The sequence below is a fragment of the Pholcus phalangioides genome, unplaced genomic scaffold (assembly GCF_987345545.1).
Source record: "Pholcus phalangioides strain wild (caught in Gottingen) unplaced genomic scaffold, Ppha-v1.0 ptg000007l_1, whole genome shotgun sequence".
NCBI lineage: Eukaryota > Metazoa > Arthropoda > Arachnida > Araneae > Pholcidae > Pholcus > Pholcus phalangioides.
Genome location: NW_028301600.1, coordinates 30,393,954 through 30,407,073, shown reverse-complemented (window position 1 = coordinate 30,407,073; position 13,120 = coordinate 30,393,954). Strand labels below are relative to the sequence as shown.

Sequence of the window (13,120 nt, the reverse complement as noted above, 5' to 3'; positions counted from 1 at the left end):
AAACAATACAAAACTGGAGATTTTGGGGTTCCGAAAATCCTCATTTGTGTGAAGAGAAACCACTGCATTCGCCTAAAGTTACTGCATGGGCTGCGGTATGCGCCAGAGGCATTATCGGCCCCTTCTTCGTGCGAGAAACGATCACTACTGAACTTTACGTTACAATTTTGGAACAGTTTGTCAGCACACATGGCGCATACCGCAGCCCATGCAGTAACTTTAGGCGAATGCAGTGATTTCTCTTCACACAAATGAGGATTTTCGGAACCCCAAAATCTCCAGTTTTTTTTGTTTTTTTTTATATTTTAAAAAATTAAAAAAAACCTAAATTTTCGAAATTTCTGTACAACATTCTTACAGTTTTGCTAATAAACGTACCGTTTACCGCATAATTCTATTGATCTTTGTTGTAGAGATATTTAATTTTGAAATAAGGGCTTATTCGCTGATCACCCTGTATTTGTTGCATGATATACAGAGTGGTGAGTATTGTAATGTTTCTATCAATTCGAATTCACAATCCAATCAGTAAGCGCGTGCGTGTTATATACGTACATCCATCGACAGCTGGAAGTTAAGCAATAAGTATGACATGGACCACAGACCGCTGCAGATGCAATTGCTTGAAAAACGGGGTGACCTAATCTGCCAAAGGAAAGGGGGTGATAGACGAGACCAAGTGAAACATGAAGCATCCTAGCAAGCGTGCCTTATCTCGAACTGTTTTCTAATTTTTGTGGATAATCGATCATGAAAAAAAAAAAGAGTCAAGTCTGAAAAACCCGAATTTGTGAAGTTTCTAATAAAAGATCTACACGCAAACTAAGCATAGTTAGAAGGAACACCCAAAAAAAATCCTATAAAGGCTACACCATCTTCATCATAATATCTGGTTTTAATAGCAACAACCGGTTTTAATAGTTACAAGCGCTAAAAGATTAGCGAAATTCAAAATCGAATTGTCGCCAAAATTTTTAGTCGCCAATTCCGCTAACACCCTTCTAGCTACAATCCATCGAATTTACCAAAAAACTTGTCCATTGCATTAGCTTTCGAATTAGCTTACAATAAACCATATCGGTTTACTGGTTCAGGAGAAATTTAGCCTTTTGTTTGCAGTACATCAATCAAATCAGCGTTTGTCGAAGTAGATATTCGACGAAAATTCGGATTTGGCGGTTACAGATTTTGGCGAAAATTTGATTCTGCAGAAAAAGTCCTATAAGATGACACCACCTTTATCAGGATATCTGGATTTAATGGCGATCTACAAGTGCTAAAAGAATGGCGAAGTGAAAATGTCGCCAAATGTCTACTTCGACAAGCGCTGATTTGAATGATGTACTGCAAACAAAAGGCTACGTTTTTTCTGAACCAGTAAACCGATATGGTTTATCGTAAGTTCATTCGAAAGCTAGTGCAGTGGACAATTTTTTGTAAATTCGACGGATTGTAGCTAGAAGGATGTTAGCGGAATTGGCAATTAAAAATTTTGGCGACGATTCGATTTTGAATTTCACCAATCTTTCAGCGCTTGTAGATCGCTATCGAAATACAGATATTTCGATTAATTGGTGTCACCTTATAGGACTTTTCTGTTCTTTCCAAATATGTGCTTAGTTTGCGTGTAAGTTAAGGAGTTATCAACGAATAAGGCAAATACACGAAAAATACAAAATTCCTAATGACTTTTGACACGCAATGATTGTCAATGGGTTTCTGACCATGACGTACTTCTGAGCAATTGCGATTTAAGATTGGTATGCAACCCAAGTGAATTGGTGGTTTAATATTTTTTCCTCTGAAGACGACACCCATTGTGCATCGAAATGCATTAGGAATTTTGTATTTTTCGTGTATTTGCCTTATATTCGTTGATAACTTTTTAATATTATTGATCTACTCTTTCTTGTATGTCTCTCAGAAACTTCAAAAATTTGGATTTTTTTCAGACTTGACGCGTTTTTTCCATAATAGATTATCCACCGTAACTCGAGAACAGTTCGAGATAGGACAAGGTTGGTAGGATATTTTATGTTCCACACTCTTGGGCTGGTCTATCACCCCCTTTAGTTTGGCAGAACAAGTCACTACCACCTTGTATATTATGCTATATGCATGTGAGGAATTATATTCCTTTTGGGGGATGATGGGCCCGACACAGAAACGAGACACGTTTCTCATTGGCAATATATACCAATTTTATAAAATGGCACACCAACTAATCCCCCAACTTCAAGCTCTCAATGGTTATAAGTATACCGCGCATGCAAACGTGCATCCTGACAGTTTCCAATTCAATTGGTTGATGCAATACGCACACTCTGTATATTCTCCACATGTCGTATAGATTGTCTTTTCGTAAGACATATAATTTTGTACCCAAGTGCTTTCGTTTCATTTTCTTCGATTGTGATATTGTGTGAATGCGAAGTCATGCAACGATGCGGCTCTTTGTTATGAGCCAAGGTAATTGTGATTACTTAAATGTGTGTTTTTTTTCTATGTCAACTGATGCGACAGTCTTATATATTTTCCTACAGTTATAATTTATATATTTCCCTTCCCCTCATGTTCATACAATTTCTTATGATTTCATACCCATATTTTGCATAAAATATTTTTTTTTCTTTTTATTTTGCCAACAATGTTCCAAAGTATGCAGTGCCGAGAAGCGTAAAAACACATCAGTTCGCAAAACTGTAATTTGCATCAGAATGATGTCTCTCTCTGAGGCTTTCAAAATACTTTTCCCAGACGATTTTCTTATAAACCGCAGAATTTCATTCCAAAGACCGTAACACGTTGTACGAACGTTCCTCTTCGATCACAAACATAATGACGGCAGGAGCGGATCTATGGGGGGGGGGCGGCGATCGGGGTGATCACCCCCCAAAAGAAATGCGAATATGATAATATTGAATCCAATGAATCCGTTGAAAATTATTTGTATCAATGTTCTTGATTTAAATAACAAATTCAAGAAAACTTTGACCAAAAAATAGAAAAAACCCGGGTATTTTTTTCAAAAAAAGTCGAAATAGAGAAAAAATTATGCATGTCCCGGAATATACGGAACAATGTGGGGCGTATGGTCACCATATTCACAGTGTTTAAAAAAAAATCACCCCTCCCAACAGGGAGCTCTAGATTCGTCCCTGATGAGTGGTGCATGATAAAGAAGAACTGGATATATACAGGATAGATACGGGGTGATTTTAAATTCATAGGAGATGATTTTTAAGAGGTGATATAAGACACCGAAAAAAAAACTTTTTCAATCATAAAATGTGCAGTCGAATCGCAATAGCAAAGGCGGTAGAGGGTGTTTTAAGAGAGTTCACAAGAACACTTCACCAAAAAAAAATATCATATTTTTACGACGGATTTACTGTGATATATGCTATCAACAATTCGAAGGTGTATTTAGAGTTTGTTTCTTATTGCTGCAAGGACCATCAAAATCATGATACACCAAACAATGATGAAACGGTATAATGACTTGTGGTGGAACTTGCGTTACCCAGATTGCACCATGAGAAGGTGTACCACATTAAAATAGCCTGCACCCCCGAATGGTTGATTGCATTTATTGCAGCAAATCCATCGTAAAAATAATCTGATATTTGCTTTTTGTGAAATGCTGTTGTTCACTCTAAAACCCCCCCAACCGATTTTGCTATTGCGATTCAACCGCACATTCTATGATCAAAAATGCTTGTTTAGGAGTGTTATATCACCTCTTAAAGTTCATCTCATGAATTTAGAATCATCCTTGTGTAATCTCTCTTGGATACTGCTAACAAAGATAACCAAGTATATTCGGGATTTTTTCATCTAATTAGTATTTTGATTCAAGTGAAGATTCTCTTATATGTAAATTCCATCAATACATTTTCTCAGGAGTAACACCGAAATAAGAGGCAAAAACCCATATCATAACCGTTAGAAATACCGTAAAAAGTCTATAAGAACGCATAGAACTTCAAGAAAAATTCTTAATCAATTTTCTTAATTAACTTTAAACTAAAAATCGGCATCTGTGGAATTCGCTTTGCTGTGATCGATTGAATCTTGGCATTGCATACTGAAAACAAAGTATTCCTTTTTCATGCTCAAATATCTGTCTTAAAGAATCTTAGTGAAAATCTTTTTTTAATATGGGTGTATGAACAGCCTGTATAATAAAATAATGAAACAGAATTAAAGAATTTTTTTCACAATTTTTGAGTGATTTTTATTTTGTCGCTTGTTATATTTTTATCGTTTAGAATAGTGTACATCTAAGTGATTTTGAATATTAAATTCCATAGAAAATATTGCATCAAGAGAATATGAAGTTTCCCAATTTTATAAAATATCTCTTTTGTTAAGGCATTAAGAAAGATTTGCAACACGAAATGAAACCCAACTACACCCAGTGCCGTCTTAACGCATGGGCCCACCCGGGCCCGGCCCGGGGGCCTCACAAAAGTTAGATCTGGTTGACATTTTCTAGAGTTTACCAGTAGGGCCTCGAAAAAACCGCTTGGCCCGGAGGCCCATGATGCTCTTAAGACGGTCCTGACTAGACCAAAAAAGGTAATTTTTTTTTTGATGGAAACTTCAAGTTCTCGGAATCATCAAAACCAGGTGGTTTGCAGCTGTTAGCAGTCATTCTTTATCTGTAAAATTTTTAAAACAAAAGAATGTCATGGTGAATGAGTGAAGTATTGTGCTGTTTTGAGCTCTAAACCTTTTAAGCGAATTGAGCGCACGCATATCATTGTATGGCAGAAATTTTTCATGTCCTAAAAATTATTTTCCTCATTAGCTATAAATTTGAGATTGGCATCATTCTCAGAATTTTTGAGAGGAAACTTATTAATTGGGGATGACTGCCTAGGTAGACCCATTTCATAAGTCACTGAAAAATATCATCACCGACGTATGAAGTATACTGATGTACAGGCGTTTGATAGAGGAAGACCTTGGCATTTTCGCACCAGCTGTGCATACCATTCTACACATCCATAGGCGTACTCAGGATTTTCTGAAGGGAATGGTGGTGTGGGGGGCTGTGTCGTAATTTCTTTTCTTCGGAAGTCTTCAGAAGGGATTGCACTTATTTACAGATCAAAAGAATGTGTGAGTTATTTTTATTTTTTTAAAGATAGATCGGAACTTTTATAGTGTGTATTCGATCATCATTATAATACTGTATGTTCTCTCTGAAATCGCTTATATCCCCCTAAAAGTTATGGTCCGATGTGTACAATATTTCGTAGGACTAATAAATAATCGCATGTGCTTAATCCACGTAATCGCAAAAATATTACCATACTTTCACCCACATCTTGTCTTTTGTACTTAGCTGACGACCACCTGATGTAGGATCTAGCTAGAGCACCTCGAAAATCCTTCATAGGCATCTTAGACCTGGCTAGTCAAAGTAAGTGTAGTAAGTGCCAAGCAAGCAATTGATAAAAAGACGTGCGTATCTGGCTGAACTATATATTGCTGAAAATTAAGCTCAGGGTGGAGCTGGAAAAAAAACACCACCATCAATAGGGGCGGTCGTAGCATTTTAATTTATCGCTATTCCATGTGAGGGCGTCAAAGAAGTTTACCGATGGTGTGCAGAAATCAGATAAAACGGTACCCCTCTAATCATAAAGAAGCCTATAATATGATAACGAACTCTTTGTTTTAGGGGTTATAGTTTGGGATTCAGTCCATATGTATGAGCGACATGAGACTATTTGGCCACGCACATAGTGAGACAACAAAGAGGTACGGGAGTATATAATAGAGACTAGCAACAAAAACAATTGTATTGTTTTGCTCTACACCGCACATACTCAACAAGCGAGATGAAAGAGAGAAAGAGGCCACTCAACGAGGTGCGCGACTTGAACAAACGTTTGTCTTCGCCTAGATCTGTGGACGGAAGGGTTCCAAAATATAAGGGTGTGCTGAGTGATGATGATGGAAAAAAAGGGAGAAAACGGACCAATCAGCAGATAGCGAAAATCAGCAAATCGAGGTGAAAACAAACATGTTTGTTCAAGTCGCGCACCTCGTTGAGTGGCGTCTTTCTCTCGCTTCTCCAGGATGTGCGGTGTAGAACAAAACAATACAATTGTTTTCGTCACAATTATCTATTATACACTCCCGTACCTCTTGGTCGCCCCACTATGAGCGCGGCTAGGATCTCTACATACAAGTCTACGTATATTATTAGGGTTGAAAAAACAACAAACAAAAAAGCGAGTCACTGTTTTTAAGAATAGACGCATTGCTTGGGCTTGGAGAAGAAATAAAGTCGCCGTTGACGAGAGAGAGAGAGAGAGATGACCCAAGTAAGATTATTCAATCTGTGTATTGTAGTCTTCATTACCAGTGAATGTAACAGCTATTCATCCAATGCTGCGTCCTCGTAGCTGTCCGATCGTCAGCATGAGCAGCAATACCGTCACCACCGAATACTATCAATGTCCACCATAAGCGGATACAGGCTCCTCGAACGAGGATTCATCGAATTTGTGCATAATGTGGGGGAATGTACACCTCCGCTATTCCGCCCATGCCAATAATGCAATTTTTTACTCAATGCGGGGGGGGGGTCATCCCCTCTGTATCCGCCAAAGACGTCCACTCATTCTCCCCAGATCCTATTTCGTCGCATCACAATTACACGAGGCCAATCAGTTCACAGCTGATTCTGAACAGATTTGTTTCCATGCCGTTCAGAGAATCTGGCACGCCAGCCACTCGGTGTTCGGACATTTTACGGTAGCCATCGTGGCAATCGAATCTATATTTAAAAAAAAATAATTTTTAATTCGTTCTTATTACTTCCGATTCAGATCTTCTACATCACCGAAATGCGTAGTTTTTTGATGCACTATAGAGCTGTCAATATTCTTTCATCAATCATAAAAATTTGACATTTTGTAGCGTCGAGAAATCAGAGTTTGCATAAAAAAATGCTGGCATTACACAAGATAACGGTTCTTTATCACTTTTTTTGGACTCAACGACGGCGTTATACATATGTTTGGTGGGGGAGGGATACAGCTGGAATTTGAGGAGGGGAATGAGAAGATGTGTGTGTCAGTAAATGTTTTTCTTTGACTACTTTACCGCACACCAAATCCGGTCACATATCGCCATACGGCAATTTCCAACGGAGTTGGGTGCCATCCATCGGTGGTCGCCCCGGCACTTTCTAATGTTACGTGCCCGAATTCAAACCCGTGGACCTTGACGTAACCTTCGTAGTGGAAGACGAGTACCTTACCTACGCGCCACTCGGGAGCTACAATTTTTGACTTTAAAAGATAATAATTCGTAAGCGCGATCTCAATTACACATTTGGATTTGGGAAACATTTAATTTCATACTTTTCTTGTGGACATGTGCTGAACTTGATAAAAAAGGGTGAGCTTATTTGCATCACCGCCATTATTAGATGCGAGGCCCGGTGCGAAAATAATTTCGGTGTTCTTTTGATCCCGTATTTATATACAGTAAAACCTCCCAACAACGGCCGCTAACGGGACCGTGTAATAGTGGCCACTATTGGAAGGTGGCCGTTATTGGGAGAGGGCAGTTTTGTTTCTGAAAAAAAACCCTAAAATTTGCGATCTATGTATAGAGCACGTGAAATGACAATCCATTCCGTAACTGATTACGATAGTTATATAATTAATTATTTTAAAATATATGAATATATATTTTGATAATAAAAATTTGATAATGTATTATATAATAATTGATTAATCGATCTACAGCACTATTTTGACATCCTAAAATTCAGGCTTGCAGTGCTCAGGTAGAACACGACAAGCGAGAAAAACTGATATGGACCAAGACTGTGTACCAGCAACTCCAAACATTTTGTTGTTCACACTGGACCTTCAATTAGACCTTTTTCCAGGGCGTTCCTAAATCCAATCCGATAGCTGGACACATTGTGAGCACTATTTTTTTAGACTGTGCCATCCCTTGGAGTAGGGAGTGCCGAGTAAACAGAGGGTTTCTAGTAATCGGGCAACTTGCATATCCCTCTAGTGATTAGCGTGCTGACAACAGTTATCCCTTATATATGATCTCCAATTTTTTTTCTTCTCCACTGCCTTCAATATACCCATCTAGTATTTGTACCCAGGGAGAGAGAAAGCATATATAATCTTTTTTCCCCCATGAAGTTCGGGAAGCGGGAAAACTCCCTTTAAAAATTATTTTCTCATCCGATATGCCCGATTTTCTCCCCGACTCCACATGTCGAAAGTGGAAGTTGTTCGGAAATCGTTGTTCAGAGGTTTCTTGTAATGGTAAGTCTATGGGGCGCGTTCGGTTCTAAAAAATGTGGCCGTTGTTCGGAGGTTTCCGTTACAGAAGGTTTTACTGTATTTTGTGGGAGAGGGGGATCGGCATCCAAAGATTCATGCATTATTGCACAATATATGTAGGAATGATGAAAAAATAGACAATTAAATGCAAATTCACGCAAAAATTTAATCAAAAATTTTGAATCGATGAAAACTCGGAACTAAAGAAAACTTTAAATTGATGACAGAAATAATTTAGAAACTAATGATGATTAGAACCTAATGATCTGAGAACTAATGAAAATTTAGAATTGGTTAATTAAAATGATTGAAAGATATAATTCCATCACCAATACAAACTCAGAATGACAGAAAAATCCTAGAAATGATAAAAATTCACAATTAATTAAATAATTCCAGAATGTATAAACATTCAGATTAGTGAAAGAAATAACGTATAAAACAGATAAGACAAAAATCTAAGAATTGATCAGAATTTCAGACAAAATGGTTCCAGAATAGATGAGAATTCATAATCTATGAAAGAAATAATTCCAGAATCAAATTGGTTGGAGTTCAGACACCTTGTCTGCTACAAAAAATGTTTGATATACAGGGTGATTACTTAATTCCCCTTAATACCACATCTTACTGGCAAACCGTTGATCCAAGAGGCATATGCTTCCAATTAAAAATAATATCCACCTAACGTGTAGAACTCCAACACGTCATTCATGTTGCAAAGGGTCATTGGCATACGCGGGGGGGGGGGGGGGTTCTAACCCCCCCTCAAGCCGCGATTATAGTGTTATTTTGCAGGAAAAAACGTAAACCCCCCCCCCCCCACATTTGAGAAAATTCTGCGTACGAATATGCAAAGGGTTGTATAGTTATTAAAATTAAATTAACTTTTTATATGGACACTCCGTCGAAACCAATTTAGGTTAAAATGTAGCATTAAGGGGAATCCAGTAATCACCCTGTGTATGTATATTTTTTCATTTATATTACCGCAACTGTGCCGCACACCCAAAGGGCGGCTCGGATTTGCAGGTACTGTACATATGAATGAAATAGCATTTGCAGGGCCTGTAATTACGCTCTCTCATATTTGCTTCCCTTAATATTTGTTTCAACATTTTTTAGTTTTTTTCGCCAATTCTCAGCAGCAGTTTTGCTTATCCACTTTGGTGTAACCTGTGTCATTGCTTACTACCTATTTTTGTTTGGGCATGCAGCAAGGGCGTAGCGAGGGGGGGGGGGACTTGGGGGTCTGGTCCCCCCCCCGAAATGTGAGAAAATGACCGAAAAAAGGGAAAAAGATGGCCAAATCCATTGTTCTGTCACTTTGGTCCCCCCGAACGAAATTTCTGGCTACGCCCCTGGCATGCAGGTGTAAATGAAGGTGTATATAGACCATAGTTTTTCCCAACCTTTTTTGTCCCATCGCCCCTTCTTCCGAATTTTTTTCTCCTATCGCTATCTAATCCGTGGGATCCTGTTATACCCGTAGCTTAGGAAAGGGACAGGTACACCTGAGTGTACACCCATAGCTTCTACCGCCCCCCAGGGGGCGTTAACGCCCACGTTGGGAATCACTGGTGTAGACTATACGTATCATCTGATTCAATTTGGTAATGCAGTAGACTCTCGACTATCCGGCTTAGTTAAAAATTAATATGTAATATTTCTCCATGATTTCAAAGCTGCACAAAAAGTTGGGCTTACGGGGTATGAGTATGCAAAATAGACCATTCAAATTTCCCGTGCTGTGGGAGTTACCGGTTTTTGCACGGGTTAGAGTATAAGTGGAGAGACATTGTGTCTCGGAAGAGGGCTAAAAGAGAGAAGCCCTCAGTCATCTACATCAGGGGTTATCAAACTGAGCGCCTTCAACTTTTGTCAAGGGTACCTCGGAGCAGCGGTCCGACAAAGGCTTTTCGAAGAGATTCTTTGTTAAACTGCTCTGGGAAGAAGGCGGATAAGGGTAAGCGGCATCGCAAGTGGAAAAAATTTGAGAACCCCCCCGATTGGCATCAAGGACTGAGTTTTGACTCTTTCCATCTTAGGCCAACCGTTAGACATTTGCGTTATCATTTATCAATTGAGAGTGAAATAAGTTTAAATAATTTTTTGTTAGAATTAAACTCATGTTTTACATTAATGCTCTGTTTTAAAAGCCTGGGTAGGTGTTCATACTGTACAGTGCATATGATTTTGTTTCCTGCAATCAAGATAGACAAAAGAATTTATCCCAAAACCTAAAAAATGTGTAATATTTTTATTCTTGGACCATTAATTCTGTAATAAATTTTGAAAACGTGCAGTTCAGTACATAACAAACATTTATTAAGTATTTGCCTGTACTTAGACATCAGAAAATATGAATAGGAGCGGGTTTTTGGTATAAAAAGGCTGTTTTGATGGTATGAATGGAGGTAAGAAGTGAGCATTTACAGAACTCTGGCTTATCCAGCTTTTCTGTTATCTAGCCACATTAGGCCAGACAGCCCAGAGTCTACTGTATTTGGATAAATAGTTTGCCAGTAATTTAGCAAAATTTTAAAAGTGGTCCAATATTGGCAACCTTCCTCTACTGCATATAGAATAAACAGTATTTATATAATGTGTTCCACCCTTTAATTGAAAGCTCCCCCCACAGGTGGGGTACCAGTTTTGGCTGAGGATGAATTTCAATTATTTTTTTATACTACACATTTACTACTGGCCAAGGGGTTCACCAAAGATTCTGGCTTCAGAAGTTGGTACCCTGGTTTTATTCACAGGTAAAGTACCTGCAATTGAGCAATGCAATTTACATTGGTTAAAAATCAATAAAAAAAAACAAATTCCAATAACAAAAAAAACAATCTATCCAAAACAATGTATAAAATTTATTTATAATAAACAAAAATACTGTATATTTTTTCTTCAATGAAAATATTGCAATGTGTGAAATGTTTCTATGTTACTCATACAGAATAGGAAGCTGCTACACTTTTCCATTTCTTGGCATTACTCTGATAATAAGAAACCCGATCTTGCTGTGCATGTATCTGTTTTTCAATTCTAGGTAGCCTAATCAATTCTTGAGTATTTTTCCATACACCTAAAAGGAAGAAGTTTTAAAAAAGCAAACTAACCAATAGATTAAAATAAAAATATATTATTTATTTAGATATAGATTTTATCATGATTTTCCTTCTAGTAAGATACTCTCTGAATTATTGATGAGGCAATCACCAGAAATTCAAGAATGTATATGGTTGAGAAAATGAATACGTTTGTATATAAATAAATACCAGATGATAGGCCAGCAAGGAATGCAGCTCCAAGACTAGATGAATTACAATTTTGATCTCGCACTATGGTTTTACATAACAATGTTGCCATAATTTGGACAAGAAAATCATTGTTTGACACACCACCACAAATTCTAAAAAGAAAAACAAGGGAAAAAAAACTTTTGATATTGATTAGAAACTCTTATAAAGCATTACTGAACTGAAATGAATATGGAAAAAACAGTATTGCAAATACATTTATAAGCATAAATTTATTAGATTCTTAAGCTTTGTCAATCAACAAAAAATCCTTCATCTCTAAATACTTTTTTCTTTCAGGAAATAATATCAAGTACAGCCAACCAAGTTTGCAAATTTTAAGTTAGTTATTGGCCTCTAACGCTACTTGAGTAGTTTCCTCAGTCACCTTGCAAATTTCAAAGAGTACTAAAGATTTTACTTTCTGTTCAAAAATTGCTGTGATAAACTCCAATAAAGCTTGGTCAGAAAATTTCACTTATAACAGAGTTTCCAACTGCTATGGATTGTCCGTAGTTTTTATGGGCGGCCAAAATAAACTATGGAGCTACGGGAGATACTCTCAATGCTATGGAAATGGGTTTAAAAAAATCGGGTCTTTGAGTTTTTTTGAGGTGTTTTACTTATTATTATTTTTTTAATTGCATCTATCTTTACTATAATGCTGAATTTTTATACGTATATGAGAAAGTTTGAGAGATGAAAAACTTGGAGCTGGTCTGTGTGCAGAAGGCAATCTGTAAAGCCGGATCTAAACCCGCCGCTTTACTCGATGCCCAAACATGCAAAAGCCTGTTTTCTGTCAAAACCGTCCCACATTTTGGGCTAAAAACAGGTTTTTGCGTGGTTCAGCGTGATTGGTCTGGACCTGACTTCATTTGTATATTTGCATAGTGCATGGTCAAGCTCATGGAACTTGTGTTGGAAAGAATGTTTCATTGTAGGTGCCATAGGAGCTCTGATATGAAGAAAATGGGGGAGGGGGGGATCTAAGGGGTTGCTATACGTCCATATATATAGTTCACAAGGGCGTATGCAGGTTGGAATTGCATTGAATATTCATGAATTATTAAGGGTCTCTACTACCTCGGAAAGTTGCTTCAGGAGGTGGAGGGGACTCATGTGACCTGAGCCGTCTAGGTTCCAGTGCCAATGAGGTGTAGCATTTAATGAACCTTCAATTAAAAAATTAAATTTTTGAGTGACTTTTTTTTATTGTACTATGATTATGTTGTCCTGGGGTATCCTTCCCCCATGGCAAAGCTGAACATTCATAACTACTGACAAGCTTTAAGACAATGTTGGCATGTCTGCTTATAATTAATGTGACTGATAATTTAATTTTCTTGTTTTTTTTGTGTAAAAAGTACTCTATATATGTTATGTATAAAATACTCTATATATGTTATGTATAAAATACTCTATATATGTTATGTATAAAATACTCTATGCTATGTAACACACTCCCAACATTTCCTTACA

General features: G+C 37.5%; 1 protein-coding gene across 2 annotated transcripts in view; it reads right to left on the bottom strand.

Moving 5' to 3' along the window:
* Positions 1-11,189: 11,189 nt before the first annotated feature.
* The window catches only part of LOC149085159 (glycerol kinase 5), a 37,489-nt gene continuing 35,558 nt past the window's right edge, over positions 11,190-13,120 (bottom strand). For both annotated transcript variants that reach the window (XM_089233009.1, XM_089233011.1), the window contains 2 exons: positions 11,618-11,751; positions 11,190-11,424 (listed from right to left, as the gene is read on the bottom strand). In XM_089233009.1, the coding sequence (XP_089089135.1) occupies positions 11,288-11,424; positions 11,618-11,751 (271 nt within the window). In that variant the 3' untranslated portion in view covers positions 11,190-11,287. The remainder of the gene's footprint in view (positions 11,425-11,617; positions 11,752-13,120) is intronic.